The sequence below is a fragment of the Thermobia domestica genome, unplaced genomic scaffold (genome assembly GCF_964235325.1).
Source record: "Thermobia domestica unplaced genomic scaffold, izTheDome1.hap1.1 HAP1_SCAFFOLD_414, whole genome shotgun sequence".
Classification (NCBI taxonomy): Eukaryota; Metazoa; Arthropoda; class Insecta; order Zygentoma; family Lepismatidae; genus Thermobia; species Thermobia domestica.
This window is the reverse complement of record NW_027656124.1, coordinates 118,490-138,547: the sequence shown is the minus strand read 5'-3', so window position 1 is coordinate 138,547 and position 20,058 is coordinate 118,490. Positions and strand designations below refer to the sequence as shown.

The 20,058-nt window shown below is 37.1% G+C and overlaps 1 protein-coding gene across 1 annotated transcript in view; it reads left to right on the top strand.

Moving 5' to 3' along the window:
- LOC145676837 (uncharacterized) overlaps window positions 1-19,785 on the top strand; it is a gene marked incomplete at its 5' end in the record, with an annotated part of 36,517 nt that extends 16,732 nt beyond the window's left edge. Inside the window, one exon of the mRNA XM_081747623.1 lies at window positions 19,672-19,785. Coding sequence (XP_081603749.1) covers window positions 19,672-19,785 — 114 coding nt within the window. The remainder of the gene's footprint in view (window positions 1-19,671) is intronic.
- Window positions 19,786-20,058: the final 273 nt, after the last annotated feature.

Sequence of the window (20,058 nt, the reverse complement as noted above, 5' to 3'; positions counted from 1 at the left end):
AATGCCCTGCGTATTTTTAAACTTGATAAATGTTTTCATTATGTTCATATAATCAATTTATCAATTTATATTATACGACGAATCGTGTAACACAAAAACAGTATTTGAGATCTAAGCCTTGCGTGAACTATTGTTACTTACGAAACTCGAAAAATTGCTCGATTCGTTGGCAACGGTACTTTTTGCTTTTGGTATCAATGGCAAAACGACGACATCGGAGCAACCCTGAGTCTACAATACACACCTCCATTGTTAAAGTTTGTTAGAAGCGGTTCTAGTGCTGCCCTAATAAACACTATTGCACATTTTGTCCTAGAATCAGAGATTTCCTTGATGACGTTACTGTAAGATTCATTTGAGGATATTCCGAGCTGGAAGTTATTACAGTTGTGACCAAAGCGTGTTTTTAGAGGATATAGAATATCTGGGACTTTATTTTTCTGAAACTTCTCACAGAAACGACAAATTGCTTCTATTCCCTTTTAAACGGATTTTTTTTTCGGCTGCGAAGGGAAGAATCAAAATGTAAACAAGTGGATGAAATTAGCAGGTGCTACAAACTATTGACCATATTACATTTTAAATGCTTATAATATACCTTTCCAGGCTTCAAATTGATTTAAATTGAAAAGTTCATTTCATAAATACAAAACTAACATTTTTTAACTTGAAAAAAAGAAAACATGCCGCTAGTGTGTGTCGTTGCATATCGTCTGAAAAAGAACTGGATTACGTGGCTTTGAGTATGAAATGTACACGGTCGTTTGCCTATTAAATACTGAGTAAATCCAATAGTTGAATTGTGGTGCTAATACGTCTTTCCGGTTAGCAGAGATTATATTTAGACGTAGACGTTGATTTTATTATTTTATACTATTGTTGTGCAGGTAACACCAAAGTAGTACGATGCAACTCTCTTAAGAATTGATTAGTAAATGCAAGTCCCCGGTGAAATAAGAAAAATCTCTGGAGTTTGAAATCAGAAATTGCTAAATTTTGGATCCTGATCTCTGGACTTTCCTAAATATATAGATTTTAATTCTGATTGTTTTCTTGACCTGTTCAAATATATTTTTGACGATAAATTAGTACGAAGCAACGATATATTGATTCCAAGAGTGATAATACCTTTCAAAATAATCTTCCAAGAAAATGTTTAAAAGAGGAAAAAATAGTGCAAAGTGGTTGAGACTTAACTTTCTATTAAAAATTAGTTAGTAATTGGACTAATTAATGATTGATTTTAATGAAACAAATTTAGTGGGTAAGGTATAGCAGAAAGTATGTGAAGTGTTGGAACTCCACTTATTAGACCCTAACATTTATAACGTTTCTGTAATTATTCAAATATAGCTTCAATTGGCTTTCTCTAACTCCGGTGGAATAGTGGTCAAAAAATGACGAATTCGAATTCACCTAGTTTGTCTAGTGTTTAGGTTTCGTATAACAGAACTTCTATCGTGCTCAATCTCGAAAGAAATCGGGATTGCGGTTATTTACTGGAGGGTTGCTAGCTAGATGAGTAAAGCTCTTTCAATAGAAAATTATATATTTAGACCAAACATTACTTTTGTATCTTTCTCGACGAGATAACCTCAACTTTCGTCCCGTAGATAAACTACTTGCTGGACATTTTTGTGGACCATGACGATTCAGCCCAGCCTGGAAAATAGTTGTCGAACCATTCGAATATAGATTGCAAATAAAAGAACACAATTTTACTAGAAGTGGCCTGTCAGTGTTGGCCCAAGTGGATAAAATAGACCAAACATCAGCAGGCATAACGTTCTGAGTTCATTATGTTACAAATAAGGATTGGGTCTACAACCTTGTTAAATGCCCCACCATTGTAAGAATGATACTGCATCTTTTTAATATTGGCAATTATGATAGTTCATAAGTCTACTCCAACATGAAAATATCATATTGTTAACTCGTGCAATATGATCTTGCCATACCAAACGTACATTCACTTTCGATGTTAGGTGCTTTTCTGAGAAATTACCTACCACGCTTCTTGTATTCTTAGGCCATGAGACATTTACACTGCCTGTTGAAGGACATAAAGGAAAAAGTTATACACTAACTATATCTCATACATATTTGGTAGCCAGCGTGTCATGTAACCGTGCAAGACACGAAAGTAGCAGTACCTGTTGTTCCTTCCCGAAGTCTTGCATAATCCAGGATACATTGACAGTTCATTGCTCTTCCGAAATATTACGTCCAAATGTGTCTGTATAATATAAGACTGTAGAACTTCCTTGATATAGCGGTTACCGATGAGGTTGACCTGAATGCGTAGTAGCAGTTTAGAACGTGTGCTGTACGAATTGGCTCCTCACACTACCATATCTACCGTTCGGCCTCTACTAAGGTTCGACAATGCAGACTGGCAGGTGATGTCTAATCCTTATGCAACCATCACAATAGAACAGGTTGAAGCGGAATATGATTTGAAAGAATTATCGTGTGCCACTCAACAATAGTGTTTACACGCTCATTGTGGCCTGATGCATTTGTTTCTGGGTCAACGAAAGCCGATGCAAAACCGTGCGTGTCACTAGTCCAACGTACAGAAGACGCAGAAAAATTTGTTTGTTATTGAGCTCTGGCGTCGAGCTAACAGTGTGGACCAGAGATTGAGTGGATCAGTGATTCGTGGGTCAAATTTTGATTAGGTCTGTTGGTCGTGGATCATCACTTCGTGACCTACTGCAACCCACTGCCCACCGCGACCACCATGACCGACTGTGACCTACAATTCAGTGGCTCACTCTGACTCACCGACCCATTCCAATCAACCATTCATAATGACCCACTTGGTTCCATTTGCTAATGAAAAAGCCAGATCCCATTAATACACATGTTCAATCGTAAAGCTCAATTCTACAACAGGATTGCTTGATTTCTTAGCACAGTGAACGTTTTTCGCTTTCGTTTCTAAAATTTGATTTCTTTCTAAGCAGAGCCGCAGCTACAGGGTGTGTCAAAAAGTACAGTGAATAGTTGCACAGTGCCATCTATCGATATTGTATTAATTTCGACTAGTAAGATCAGTAGCCAAAACCTTTATTGCAGTCAGTGTCTAGTTTAAACGAGTTATGACGTTTTAGTTGACTTCCGAGGCCGAAAAGTGATGACGTGTTAAGTGTGTCTGTCGTGCGCCAATATCCACTTTGTTTTGTTCTAAGCTGAAAAAAAAAATATCCCAAAGAAGCTCACGAAGTGTCATAATTAGTGTATGACAATGAAGCGGTGACATTCAAGATCATTTACAAGTGGTATGAGCGATTCCAAGGCGGCAAGGAGTCGGTTGACAATGATGATGATGTCCTTCGACGTCAAAAACAGATGAAAAGTGCAAAAAGTGGCACAAATGATTTGTTCAAATAGGCGAATGACTATTGGAGAGCTTTCCGAAGAACTAAACATCTAGTATGGGGCTGTGAAAAGCCTTTTAACCGCAAGTTAAGCGGTAAAATTGTTTCCTTCTTCGCCACGAAAATGCTCCATGCTACACCTTGCTTTTGATCCGCTTGTTTTTGGCCAGAAAAAGTGTTCCTGTCTGTCCACATCCACCTTACCAGGTATAGTACCATGTGACTTCTGCCCCAAAAGCTAAAACCATGCTTAAAGGAAAACATTTTGACACCATTCCTGACATTGAGATGGCCACGACAGAGCAGCTGAACGCCCTTCCAGAAATGCTTCCAGTCGTAGATTCAACGTTGAGATAAGTGCATTGCTGGCCAAGGACAGTACTTTGAACGAGATTAAATCAAATTCCATGTAAGTTTATAACTTTATTTCTAATAAAATGACTTACCGTACTTTTTGATTACATCTCGTAAATGGAGAAGACAGAATATGTGACCCTGGCAGCGAATTGGTCAAGGCGTCAACGGAAGGAGTAAAAGATTAAAAGTTTCATGTAACACACCATGTGAAAGACTTCGTTGTTCACCACCGTAAGAAATCAGAGTTCCTTCTATCAGGAAATGTTAATTAACGTGTGCAGTGATTTATTTGTATAGTGATGCTATATTTACATAGTTCCTGTATAGTGATATATTTAATTTAAACCTCAATTTATCCCTCCACCTCAGCTCCTTAATTTTCAGTGTTCCACGAATAACACTAAGGCCCATCTCCTGAAGAAACCAAGGTGTAACGCTGGGGTTCCTGTATTGGAAGCCAAGTTTTGTAACGATAATGTTATTGTCTCGGGCGCTAAGTTTTGCAACGATTGAAAATTACTAATAATTAAAGGAAAGTTTCTGCTCGGGCTGCCAAATAGAATTACTGCGTGATATTACGAATAAGCAGGTCTTACGTATTCGGGCGACGAAGAATATGAAACGTATTGTTTTTGGAATTCGATTCCTTATCTCTAATTTGCATTTTTAATCTGAACTAGAACGAATAATTAAGATACTCACGAATGAGCCTAATATGCATCAGAAAAATGAATACCTGACCTTGTACTTGAAAAGTGAATGGTATTGATGAGCGACAACTCATCTGCCTATTACACAAATGAAATTAAAAAAAAAATGAATGAGAGTTTGGAGAATTGAAGTTGACTCCACGGGGCTCGAACTTCAGTTCTCCAAGGTAAAGATACAGTTTTGCTAAGATGGTTTGGAATAAAAAAAATTGATATATATACAACGAAAGATGACCTAATGTCTAATCGATCCTGTTTTCCCCATAACGGTGTCTCCAAGGCGCTAGGAAAACAGGTGCGTAGTTAATAGTTAAATGATTTAAATATGCGGAGCAAAAATCTCACAAGCTGCAAAGCTGAAAGAAAGATTTTTCGCTAATGGCTTGTTCAGTTGGCTACACTGACTATCACCTTGTCACCGAAGTGTGTGGAGATAGCAAAAATAGTTTAAAAGCAACAAACAAGGAAAGTTTAATTTAAAGTTTAAAAAAAAATGAGTTAATTTAGCTAAAAATTTCTGATGGTCAATGTAACCGTGCTTCAACTTTTTCTGTTCTTCTAGGTATGCTAATATCGGTTAAAGAAATAGACATATCTTTGAAATGATAACCACATAAATGCTTTGGTTCTAACGTCAAATAGACTTTTAATAAATTTAACGAGAAATAAGGTTATATCTACAAAAATCAACAAGAAAGTTAATTTGGATTTACAAAAAAAAAAAAAAAATGAATTAATTGACTTTACTGAAAATGAATCAGACTTTTGACTGTTTTGACCAAATAATATGATTTCTCTTAACACATTCTTCACTGTACAACGTAATATTCAAGTTATTTAATCTTGACGGTAAAATTTAGCAACAATCTATTTCTACTCAACTAAACTGACAATATTCTAAACTTTATAATTACCATGACGTAGTTATACAAACAAAAATTGTTATTAAACTGAATATTAATTAGCAAGATGATTTATTGTTTTCCTCCTAGACATAACCGACTATTAAGCAATTCGCCCACAGTTAATACCTCTTTTTATTAATAAAAGAAATGGAAATAAGTTTAAGAATCGGATTGCGGAATGAAAGAATTAATGGTTTAGGTTGCTTGCAAGACTTACTGGAGAAATAGTTTAGAAGCGATAGTATGCTTTTGAGAAAATTTAGTGCACTGTTTCTAATGAACTCTAATGAATTTTCAATTTTAAAAGATTTGCATAAACTAGACATAACTTTGTACACATACTATATCAGTTGAAAAAAATACAATTCAAAATAAAAATCGTTACACAACACTAACTACACAAATATTTCATATTCAAATACACTACACAGAAATATATATATAGTACTACCATTATTATAGTTTGGCCAATTGATCAAAATAATTATATTGTCGACACTTTTTGATTTTCTCACTGATTCCTTATTTTGCGAATAAACGTTTCTCCATAGCTATGGACCCTATCTGCGTTCGTTGCTCAGATAGGTACCTCCTAAGGGATTTACTCGAGTATCTTAAGTTTGTTTACCTTATTTACGAGACTCTAACGATATTACGGGATAAGAATGTTTATACTTATTTGTCTGAAACTTACTCAACATAGCACGTCTTTGGAAGCTTTATATTGACTGTTCCTTTTAAGAATGAGTATAATAAAAATTGACAAGTTACAATAAAATGGTATTAAGCCTGTTTACCGCTCTGACACATGTTTCCCTAACAACCTATACAATTATTAAAATTTGAAAAACTAGACTTTGACACTAAATCATAGTTTACTCAAGATAGAAATTACATTACATTCACACATCTTAAACGCGATTTATGTTTAAAAGAGAAATAATCCATACTTGATATAAATAAATATTGGATTGCATATAAATGTTTATAATGACGGCTTGAAGGATCTAAATATTGACACATGACGATTACAAATAAATGCATGATTGAAGATCAAATCAATGTATACAAATTTCACTAGTAAAATAATCAAAACTTTATGGTACTTATTCAAGAATGAAATTAATAGTTCCAATATCAGTGAATTAATTTTAGAAATACAACCAAGGCATTAGGCTATTCGTTTACTTCTTTTAAAAAGAATTTAAAAAAATGCTCTAAATGTTTACGGACAGTTCCGTATGAATAAACAATGTCCCGAAGTTTCTAGTAAAATGTGAGTATGGAGATCACGAATCACGGAAATGTTGGCCATAGTCCTTCTTCAATAAAGAAAATAACAGAATACTTTGTCCTACCTTAATAAGGCCTTCCGCTTATATTTCCACACTTCAGAAGAAAACTGCACTGTACTTAACTGACCGTCACAATGCTTCCTAATGTCCCTTCTCAGGACACACACAGACACACAGGAACCAAATTTTTTTTATCTACAATCCGCTGTCTTCTGGATTCAACTCCCGGAGAAGAGGTCCTCGTTTGTCTGAAGCGTCTGGGTCTTCCTGTGGCAAGGCATCTGTCTCGAGTGTAAGGGCTCGAACTCGTGTCTCTGTCCCTTTCAATCTCCATGTTGGAATGCAACGATGCTTCACTTATCAAATCCATCTGCACTTAAATTTCACTCGCACAGTTTATATATTAGCCATCCATCCATCACACTACTTTTCCTGTCTTTCCACTTAATGCAGGAAGTCAACGTATATAGATCGATCACAGACTCGCTTCAAAATCACAAATTACGTAGCGTTACCGTAAGATGATAAAAATAATGTCTACATGTTAATGTTTTAAATATTTATATAAATAATTTTGTAACGACTGTGTTGCTGTGGATAACGCGTGGTTTTAGTAGCTGGCTGCTAAGGGGTCTTTAGCTAGCCATTCTTATTAAATTAATCACTTAAGTGTGTATATATATATATATATATATATATATATATATATATATATATATATATATATATATATATATATATATATATATATATAATAATATATGTGTGTATATGTGAGTTGACGTATGCTTATGAGTCGCGTGTTGATGATGTTTTTACGCTGAAGAGTCGATTTAGAGTAACCTCTCTTCCGTGTAGGCGTTCTCCCAGCTTTTTTCTCTTTTTTCTAAAAAAAAATAGACGCTTCATTCTTCTCTTTGTGAATTTTGAATTTCGGATTCTGATTCGCCGCTTGAAGTTCGTGACACCATTTCCCAAAAATCGGTTGATAGCTTGGTTTTGGGTTCCTAGCGTCTGTTCTGGGCTAGTACGTGATGTTAAAGAGTTTCATAAGCACTTGCGAAGATTGTAGATAAAAAATTTTGGTTCCTGTGTGTCTGTGACGTGATATTTGCGATATCGAGGTACTTAGGTAGTGCGACAGTATGGCTGGAGTAACAATAGTAATTCCATTATCGTTGACTGGCGAGGTAGAAAGGTGGGTGGTCTATTAGTGCGGTTGACGTTTTATGTTTTTTTTTCTGAAAAGCAGAGAAACTTCTTTACCTGCGACAAATGAAAGAGGTTCGCTTGGCTGCTAAATGAAACAAAATAAAATTTTCTTTGACTTTTAAAATAAATTGAATTTACACATAAATATGTTTTAATTTGAATATATGAACAATTAATTGAGTGTGTGAGCGTAATTGTCACAAAGGCAGATAGAAACATGCAACCTTTCGTAACCTTCATGGAACATAAAAGACAACATTATACTGATAAGGAGAATCCCTCATGAGAGAGTTCAAAGGGGGTTACGGGGAGTAAGTACAAAATTTTAAATAGCAACCCCCATCGTAGTATGTCTTTTGAAAGGATAATCACATGTAGAGACCAGTTTTGGAAACTGCATGTCGCTAGCGTGTCCCTAGCCAACATAGCGGCCATTCGTAAAGTACTGTCGAAGTGTTCTACGCATGGTAAGGCCTGTCTCCTGAAGAAACAAAGGCAGATAGAAACATAAAACCTTTTGTAAGCTTCAAGGGACATAAAAGACAAAATTTCGCTGATAAAGAGAATCTCCCATGAGGGAGGTCAAAGGGGGTTAGGGGGTAATCAATTTTTTTTTAATGGAGTAACCCCAATTGTGTAGTACCTCGTTTGAACGCACGATTGAGCCACCGTTGTTATGGACTATTGACGATGCACAGTCGGCTCTGCCAACACTCGTATCTTTGTCTTCTCCGTCACAACACTAGGGTTTCGAGACTGGGGCATTGATCTCACTGCCCGTCGTAAAGAAATCGAGTAGGAAATGATGTGAAGAAGAAACACTAATCGGGTTGCGCACGTTTCGCTCATTGAACAACCGTGCAGTTGCACTGTAAGAACGATTCGTAGCTCCGAAGAGTAACACAATTTCAATTCTCTGTTAAAGATACCATATTAAATCTGCAATGTAGGAGGGTCAAACGCACCAGCACAAACACACGTGCCTTCAGATCTACTGCTCCGGGTTGTATTGTAGCGCACTTTTGGTCGGAAAACCATATCTGATAGTAGTGCACGAGTAAACAGAGTGACTTTGCTGAAAAATGAAATGAAATGAAATCTTTGAGAGTTTTACGTCCCACGGTTATGCCGGTTAGGCTAAAGGAGACGGTGATGATGAGTAATGAATGAAATGGTGGAAGGAAGAAAGAGGAAACGGGAGAACCCCGAGAAAACCCACGCACATGGTGTTTGTCTACCACAAAGTTCTCTTGGCGGGGGGGACTTTGCTCAAGTACGTGTGTCCACACCAAATAGTCACCACGAGCAACTTTCCTCATGAACTACATCTCCTCGCCCGACAGGATAGCAGTTTGACAGTAGCGCGTGCATTCAGTATACGTGCGTTCCAGGGTACCAGCCTGAGAGGGTTTATTTTTTCATTAATATGATGTCTCTCTCTTTCCTATCCGTTTCAGTTCAATTTTCGTGATTTGTATTCGCAATACTGTTACAGTGCTAAATGTATGGTATGTGTATTGTGCGTTCGTTCCGAACTAGGCCTACGTTAGACTTCAGAGTTGGTTGTGAACACGTGATTATCTTTCAAACGAGATACAACACGATGGAGATTGCTATTTAAACTTTTGGAGTTATCCCCGTAACCCCCTTTGGCTCCCGTAATGGGGGATTCTTCTTATAAGCGCAACGTTATCTTCTATGTTCCTTGAAGCTTACGAAAGGTTTCATGTTTCTATCTGTCTTGGTTTCTTCAGGAGACGGGCCTTAGTGTTATGCGTGGAACACACTTCGACAGTACTTTACGAATGGACGCTATGTTGGCGAGGGACACGCTAGCGACATGCAGTTTCCACAATTGGTCTCTACATGTGATTACCTTTCAAACGAGGTATCACACGATGGGGGTTGCTATTTAAAATAACCCCCTTTGAACTCCCTCATGGGGGATTCTTTTTATCAGTATAATGTTGTCTTTTATGTCCCTTGAAGGTTACAAAAGGTTTCATGTTTCTATTTGCCTTGGTTTCTTCAGGACACGGGCCTTAGTGTTATTCGTGGAACGCACTGTATATATAAAAGGGTATTTAATAATAATAATAATAATAATAATAATAATAATAATAATAATAATAATATAATAATAATAATGTGAGTTCACTGTAGTGTCCTGTTCCTGACACGTAGCCGTTCCTCTATCGCAAAAGCGACACAGCTAGTGCGAAACTACAAAACAAAACAAAAATACAAAAATATACTCCTTAAAATGCATTTAAGAAAATATTTAGAAACAGTATTTAAGTCCGTAATGATATTGATATATATGCACCTGCAAATGTAAATAATCAAACCTGTGTTAAAGTGGAACCACAGGATATACGTTATTTCGAAAATTACACTATGTATTTTCACATTGAAATATATATTAATTCTCTTACCAAAATCAGTGCAGTCACAACCTGATTCAGCATAAAATAAAATTCTCTTGTATAAAATATTAGTGTTTATTTAGCAGAAATTACGAAAAAGGATGAAAAACAAGCAACACAGATATAATGTTAAGAAAAAAATAGCATAACAGATGTTAGATTGTTCATTCTGTTTACACGTATAATTTAGTAGGATAATTCAAACATGTACATGGTAGTATAGAGGACAAAATCTAATGCGCCGAATTTGACATTTTATGACACAAACTTAATGGTAGTGAGAAACTGCTACTTTCAACTTCCCTTAGCAATCATACAACACAGTAAATACATAGAAACACAATAAGTATTAAATCTCATACCATAATTAGTGATAAGCACAAGAGTCTTGGTCTTGCAGCTTTTGCAAGAGTCTTCCATGCAAGACCAAGACCAACAATCCCGATGTAAGACCAAGACCAAGACAAAGGGACGCAAGATCAATACCAAAATCATACCTGCAAGACCAAGACCAAAACCAAGAGTCTTGCACAAGTACGGGTCTACTTGAATTTTCTTATAGAGTATAAAAAAGAAGGGGATGGATTTCTTGGCTTCAGTAAAAATGCTACTGGAGTAAATGTGTTCCCAGTAGTTTATGTAATCCGTGTGAGTCGATCTGCCCCTGTAGCATACAGCTACAGTATGTCGTTTTCTGAATTAGTTTTTAGCGTTTTCGCAGATATTGCTAGTTTTCAAGCCACACAGGTGTCATCTTGCGCCATTTAAGCTTTTTTGGTGGACAAACACAGAGAGCGTGGATTTTCTCGGCGTTTTTCCGTTTCCTCCTACTATCTTCATTTCACCATTTCAGTAATTTCTCATCATCACCGTCTCCCTTAGCCTTGGTGCATAATTGTGGGACGTTAAGCTGTGTACTTCATTTCAAAGCATATTAGTGGTGGTGTTCTTCCAAAACTAAAGAGAAATGTAGTATTGAACATCGGTAATTCCGTACACCATAGTGTCGACTACATGGGTATGGCCTTGGCTGCGAAACTCAAGCATCTGTTGGAAATTTTTAATGTGTGTTCATAAAATTAATATCGAAATAACATTTTCATGACATTGACAAAAACATAGTGCATATGACCTCAAGCTTGGTTGAATAATTGTTTATCAATATAACTTTTAGCCTCCTTAGGTACCGTATACGGCACATCGAGGATTCAGCGATATAACATTATACTACAACAATAAATCTATTTTAACAAAAGAGACACTGACCAAAGCTTAAAACCAACTTTAATTTAAATTATAATTTGTAACTGTTTCGGATATCTAGCATATCCTTTTTCAGACACTATAGAAAATAAAATCTAAATAATCTTTTGTTAAAGTAATCAATCCAAAGCCATGAATAGTCTTACTAATAAATCTATATTATAAAATTAAGTGACTATATTTGTCTCTCCTAATCTCTTGAACCACTCGACCTATCTCGATCAAATTTTCAACATAGATTACGTTTGGGCTTGGGAGTATTTTAATAATTTCGCTTTGACAGTAAACTTAGGGGAGGGTAGAAGGGGGAGTTATAAAATAATAAATAAAACTTAACTCTTGAACCAAACGACCAATCTCGATTACATTTTTAACATAGATGAGGTTCAAACCTAGAATGTTATTTGTCAATTCACTTTGATGGAGCAACGTACGGGAGGAGGGGGAGGGGAGACTTACAAAAATCAATATAAATAAAAATAAAAGTGCTAAGTTTGTGACTTAACTCTTGAACCATCCAACCGATCTCAATCAAATTTTTAACGTATCGGGTTATGGACTGGATTTTTTTTTTCACTTTCACTTTGATGGTAGAACCTAAGGGAGGGGGCGATATATATAAAATTAAATAAAATTTAATAAGTCTTGAAACACCCGACTGATCTCGATCAAATTTTCAACATAGATGAAGTTCAGACTTTGGTGCTTCAGACTTGGTGGGGGAGGAGAGAGATATTTAAAGATGATCAAAAATGACTGATATTAAAGTGTAATCTATAGTTTTGGGGGTCGCTGAGACAAACAGTGACACTTCCGATGCTTTTTAAATCCAAATTCAGCCCCATAGCTTGGTGGAAGGGCGGGAAGATACCTAAAAATGATCGAAAATGACGAATATTAGTGTTGAATCCATAATTTTCAAGGCCGGTGAGTTGAATACTGATACTTCCGATACCGTTTACGACCAAATTAATTCCCGTAACTTGGGGGAGGGGAAGATACATAATAATGATTTAAAAATTACCAAATATTAGGGTTGAACCCATAGTTTTCGGCGTCTCTAAGGTGAACAGTGATACTTCCGATCTCATTTAAATGCAAATTCAACACCGCTACTTGGGGGAGAGGGAGGACGGAGACATATAAAAATTATCGAAAATGGCCATTATCAATGTCGAACTCACGATTTTCGAGGTCTTTGAGATGAACAATAACACTTTCGATGCCCTGCCTCGCAACATGGGGAAGGAGGTATATAAATTTATTAAAAATGACCGATATTAGTGCCGAACCCATAGTTTTTGGGGTCTCGGAGACGAACAGTGACACTTCTGATGTCGTTTAAATCCAAATTCAGCACTGCAACTTGGGGAGGAGGAGGGGAGAGATATATAAAACTCATCGAAAATGACCGAAATCAGAGAGCGCTTTACTAATAGTAAAAAGTGACTAACGAAACATTATTATTATTATTATTATTATTATTATTATTATTTAGTTTAACCGAACGAAGTGGGTAATTGATGCTAGTAATCCATATTCACAAGTGAGACTTCAAATAACTTGGAGTTTGATGCCGTTATTTTGTATTTCTAATACAGTGCAAAAATATATATATAAATTGAGTTTACACCAAAGACATAGACAGTTGAGTCGTTTTCAGTTTTCACTCAAATTATTCTAAAATATTAAGAGGTTTGATTATAATCATTATTATTTTAATTTTTCTCCCCTTTTTTGGTCAATATTGTTGAACATATTATGGCATCATTATCATCATCATAGCTATTCTGCTATTAATGGCAGGTTACTTGCTGCAACTGAGAAGCTTCGACGTACGGTGGTTGTCAGCTAGTCTCTTCGTCGTGACGTAGCAATTTTGTTTTAATACTTTCCTTCAGCTACCGTCTCATTCGCTCCCTCCCTCCCTCTCTTTCCTTCCACCATACCCTCTTGCGCGTCCGTCATAATACAGTTCCTCCTCAACCAATATCCCAACCAGTTCCTCTTCCTCCTCATAACAATATCTAAAATTCTTCTTTTTTCCCCACTGCTAATATTTCTAACACCTCATTCGTTTCCCGTTCAATACAGCTAATTCTCTCCTTTTTTTTTCTCCATGCCCATGTTTCTAAAGTGCAACTTTTTCATCGCTTTTGCGTAATGTCAATGTTTCTGTCCCATAGAGTACATATTGGAATCAGTAAAACAAAATCTCAGTATTTAATTGGAAGTTTGTTTAATACAAGGATTAGCTAATCGTGGTTGAAAAGAAAAATCTGACACCTTTAAAGTATAAAAATAATTTTGCAGTTCATGGTATTTCAATAATCTGTGCCGTCTTGATTTTCTTTCTTGCGTCTCAGGGGTAGCCTTCCCAGTTTGGGAACCAGTAAAGTGTTGGATCTGTTAAAATAAATATATATATATATATATATATATATATATATATATATATATATATATATATATATATATATATATATATATATATATATATATATATATAAACAGATTACGAAACGTTATGATTTATCTTATAAGTACACTATCATCATACTTACACGAAGGTAAACTATATTACATTTAGAAACATACATTGTATTTCCGTTACTATTGGCACATTGTAGAGTTTATTATCCCTTATATCCAGAGTAAAATTTACCTATGAAAAGCGTAAGATTTCTTAAATGCAAGACTTGCAAGACCAAGACCACCCCGGTCTTGGTCTTGCATTTGCTCATCACTAACGATAATAAAGGAAATGTTAACGTTGACCCTGTGGAACCAAGAAAACAAAGAACCTCCCTAAAGTATTCAGGATTCAAAAAAAGTGCTTGAAGACATAATACAACATATATATGATACCACCCCTACATGAAAGCATACTAATACATATATATCATACTAAACACGCGTACAGAAGCTAAACAAATGGTCATTCATAGCTTTGTCTCCTATCGTATTTTTGTTACGGCCATATTCTACAGATTGTCACTCAAGTGTTAGTACTGAAAATATGAGAAACTTATGACCTCGGATATAAAATTTTCTGAGTTATCAAAAATACGCTGTTTTTTTTTTTTTTTTTTTTTTTAAATATGTCTTATCGTTTTGTACTTAACCTAAAGTATGGCGAAAGCTGTCATGCGTGATAAATAGTGGATACAATTTAAAAAAAAAAATGAAGTTGGAAGCACTCGCTGAGAAACTGCGCAACACACCCTGTTGACAGGGGCGTCATTTCAGACTTCGCTTGAGGGGGGCCAATAGCATCACTGACATAAGTTTTGCACTAGTATGTTAGTAGAGAATCTATTAAAGTATATGTATGCCTCAAACTCTTGGGGGGGCAATTGCCCCCTCCTGCCCTCCCTAAATAACGCCCCTGCCTGTGCACAATGTTGTCTTGTCCAACTGATCAACTAAGGTCCCCATGGGGAATTGCCGCCGATGTCCGCCTCCGCAGCAAAAGGGCCGGACACCCGCGACTGTCTGACTCGCAGGAAATATGCTACGAAAGTAGCCGTGCCTGGCACCGGCAAAAGGAAGACGCGAAAATGAAAATTTGTTGACTAAAAGAAAAGAAAAGAAAGGGAAGTTGAATCTTGATTGTTGCTTTAAAATATGAATTGTAGCCTGTCCAATGACCACGTAGATTTTCTCAAGTAGAGGCCTAAAAGGCGCAACACGTAACTAAATGCCGCTATCTGCGGTGAAACGTCGAGAGTTGGAAGCGGGCCATCCTCTACGACAAAAAATAGAAATGACTGTATAATCTCTGAAAATGATGTGAAATTTGAAACTATAAGAAAAAATCATCTGTATTGAGGCAATTTTATTAATAGCATATGTGAATTTACAGTCGGACAAAGGCGTTGTGTCGGAAGTGGGACGTTGGCGCAAAGAAAAGAGTGGGCCTAGAGGTGGTCTGACAGTGTACTGCTAGGAATCAGTATAGAAAGTAATTTACATCTTCTCCAACAAACGGATTCTATTGAAACAAATGTATTGAAATGTAGACAGTATTCTTACATATGTTACCTTGTTTTCATATCTGCAATAATAGCCAAGTTGCCTATGGGCTCCGACTTTCGACTCACACTGTGCTGGGAACAAATAATGAGTGGAAAACAGCAGGCCAGGCTGCGGCATAGCAGTTGGAAAGACGGGGTAAAATCGACCGGCCTCTGGTAGATTTCGGGTCGGAAAGACTACATTCCAACGGTTGATTTATCTTATCAAAGCGGCGACGTAGCAGTAGGCAGTATGGCGTTTCGAAGGCTGGTTTAGGGTAGAGAACCCCATGTGCGAAGTGCCGCCAACTATCATCGGTCCGATGTCGCCTTTTGATGGATAGCGTCGAAGTCAAGGAAAATTGACGGTTCGAAGCGGAAATCTACCGAAGCGGAAGTGAAGCGGCTGCCGTCGTCGTAAAGTTAGATGGTAGTTGTAGTTTTTCCGCTTGGCGATGTTATAGAGACTTTTCGACGAATGATCACTGAATGATTGTGACAACTTGGTAACGTCCACTGAGCTAGGATATGACCAACAGGTGGCAGCACTGTACTGATGTAAGTATTGTCAGACATTTTGTACGCTCACAAAACTATTTTTCGTGACTGACTACGGCAGAACGTGTTACGTTATGTTACTTAAAAAATGTCAAATATACTGCCTAAAGCTTTGCTTATTGCAGACAATAAACTCCAAAAGTAAAATTCTCACTAACAATTACGGTTTACTTCTGATATGCTTAGAAGGCGATGTCTTTGGTGTTATGTTAACATAGAAGTACCACGCTGGAGTGGTAGTTATTTTGTATTTCAACTATGTATTGGTAGAGAGGTTTCAGGACTGAAGTATCAATACGTTGTAGCTAACATTGAGAGTAGAGGATTAAGAGCTGCAGTGAAGGGCGGTACTGGCGATTACGAAGCGGCCATGTTGGAGAGTTAATGGCGGCACAAGCTGTGCAGAGGAGGAGAAACGGCCATGGCGGTTAAATTGCGGCATTCGTGTAATTTTTTGCGGCAAACCGCCGCGGTTAGCGGTCGATCTGACTACGTCTTGCACATGGGGAAGTAGCCGGCCCAGCGGCTAAGTCGTCGCGAAAACGACCGCGGCACCAAGGACCTCATTTTCTTCGGCAGCGAGTCGGATCTGTATTCGGTCTGCCGCGACGTCGCGTCTTTGCCGACATAGAGTCGGCAAAGGAGCGGGAAAGCGTTGGAGTCGCGGCTACCTGCCGCCTCTGATCCGAGCCGGCAGAAAGATGTTTTTTTCTGTACATAGTCGTGTATGATCCGCCGCGTGCGGGTGCCGACTCCCTACTGACGTCCCGCCTCCGTCGACGGTGGCCCTCCCGCTTTTTGACCGCGATTTTTTCATACCAAGTTCTTCAAGTACGATGTAAGGCAGACGCTCCACACTAATCTCTCTGTAATAAGTGACAGATCAGTTCGCCTGTCTGCAAGGATCATGTCGTGCACACGATCCACAGTTTCCACTGTTACCACTGTTTGGGTCTTCCACACCTCCTCATTTTCGGCGCCTACCCCTCCTGAATTCAGTCACCCACGATTTCAATGTGCTATATGAAGCACAGTCATTGACCATTGTCTGTGTCAATTCATCAAAACTTTCCTTAGCTTCCATATTCTTTCAGAATAGGTATTTGATGAACTACCACTGCTCACATTTGTTAGAAGTCAGATGTGCTGCGACATGGTAACTTCAAACCTGCAACAAAAGAGAAATATTTGAAATACATTTACGATTTTTCACAAAACATCCTCTAAAATATAGTTATATAACATACTGTAACTATTTTGAAATATGAGTTCATTCACTGTGTTAGGCCGGAAACTTATCTAACCCCCCTCGCATGAATGTAAGGTGAATTCAAGTGAGCTCTCTTGTCTTAGTGTTCTGCCTACGAGCCTGTTATAATAGCTGGTGCTTATTCCTAAATAAATTTATAATGAGTGAAATTTTAAACTATTGAGCGTTAGACTGACTTTAAAATACATATTAATGTAATTTAGTTGTTACATTTTCGTTTTTATAGTTTTATTTTGTATTATTGTGAATACTTTTTGACCAGTATCTGAAAACGTTTTCTGTTTAAAAACACTTGTAAAAGGTTCCTGCATAGTAGTTTACCAACGTAAAAAAATGCAATTTATAAAATAACGCAATCTTTCAGTTCAAATATGTAAAAAGAAAAAAAAATCATCTAGAATGAATTAAAATTATTTTCGTAAAAACACATTTCACCTCATTAATTGAAATACATGTTCATATTGGTGTCTTAAAATTTCTGCAGGGGCCTGAAACTCTCCACCATTCTCGTCCAAACATTCTTGCAATCATCTGAATCCGAGAATTTCGTCCTGACAGAGCTCATACTGAATGATACAAATCATATAACTTAACCTTGAACTTGAGGTCGTCCAGGATGGTCGACTTTAGTGCGTATACTTATGTAGTGAATATTACCTATAATAATCACGTGGCATAAACTTTGAGAACTTTGTTGGTCAAATTGTGAGTCCCATATGGCCAATCCATCTTTCCCCAAAATGAAAAAATCAAATGAAATGAAATCTTTGAGTTTTACGTCCCGCGGTTATGCCGGTTAGGCTAAAGGAGACGGTGATGATGAGTAATGGATGAAATGGTGGAATGAAGAAAGTGGGAGGAAACGGTTGAACCCCGAGAAAACCCATGCACACGGTGTTTGTCCACCACAAAGCTCACTTGGCGGGGGCTGGAATCGAACCCAGGACCCCAAGCTCTACCACTGAGGCACCGCGGCCCCTCCCCAAAATGATCATCAAAGAATTACCGAATATTAAGGGCAAAGGTCGGGAGACACCGCATATCTGAAAGTAGACTCAATGATGTGTAGCGTTTGAAGTTCCGGGAGAAGGAATATTTGCAGCATGTTAAGCAGTGATGTAATACTAGAATTTTTGGTAGGTATACGCTAAATCGTTTTCAACCGCTAAACCGTATGTAGCGCATACCCACTCATACACCCCCCCCCACACACACACTCACTCTCTCTCTCTCTCTCTCTCTCTCTCTCTCTCTCTCTCTATATATATATATATATATATATATATATATATATATATATATATATATATATATATATATATCGTTCTTTCTTAAATTAATTGTGAGAATACGCTGGACTTTAAAATTATTAAATGGGTATACGCCGTATACTCACGTATACGTCACATTACATTCCTGTTCCGTCGCGAAGAAAAATAAACCATTGAAGTAGTACACTGAAACGGCGAACCATACATTCATTGACTTTTGAACCATCTTGTTCATGGGTCTTGGGATCGTGCGTATTATGTTGTGCTGATTATTTTTTCCGGACTTATGGCCACATAAGAGGAAACAATGGAAGACGTAGCATCAACCAGTTAATGTGATAAGCATTAATTCACAAAATTCATTTTTGATATCAAAGCCTTTCTCAGATTGGAGTTTGGTTTTACTTTTTTTTTTTTTTTTTTTTGGCTACAATAGACTTCGCCACACAGAGTTTCGGAGACTGTCGTTTAAGTGATTTAATTGGGCTCCTCTTTACATTCTCCTGCTTGCACTGCATCCATCTTCTCAATTTGCTCTGAATCTCTTACTTCATGGTAAAGCTGCTATAGTTCTGCCACCTTGAACTTACTACATGTCTTAATGAATTTTTCTATAGAATGTTTCTTCTTCGCAACAGAACAAAATTTTTAACTCCCTCAACCATAACACACTGCGGGTTCTTCTGAATTGATGCTATCTTCGAATCACGTGATAATGTGCCCACACATGATTCCCTTACTAAAAGTGTGGACAGAATATTATTATTTTAAAGATTTCTCTGAAATATATCTCTTACTTTGAAAGTTCCAGATTTTTAGGTACCTCAAGAATTTTAGTAAATATTAGTTTTCAGTACTTGCTTTAGCTCCTAACCGATCAGGGGCTTCAGATACTTAGAGTACTGCGTTGAATCCCATCATATTGTATTGTATTTATAGTTTATGTACTTGCTATTATTTAAAGTATTTTCGTTACCAGTTACTATATATAGCTTTTTATTCCAGTTAGAAAACAATGAAAAGGATTACGAAGTTTGTAAGCAAACCAGGGATATGATGTCGGTTCTACTGGTGAATGCAGCTCAGTCTATTTCGTCATTTACTGAAGAGTTAAGGTAAGTTTAGCTTTTTCTTGTTCTCACCGTATAGAAAGCTTTGATTTGCATTACATTCTATGGTGGCTTGTTATGTAAATTAGATTGAAAATAAAAGCTGTTTAAAACTGTTTCTTCAACCATGTAGTGTGAAAACAATATATATTATATATCTCCGAGTGTTAGGGTAGATATTTATCCTTATAGGGTCCAAATGGAAGAATCGCGTTGCGGGATTAGATATAGTGCGTGTGATAGAGGATGTGTATGTGCGAAGTTATAGCGGCTGAACGCCATA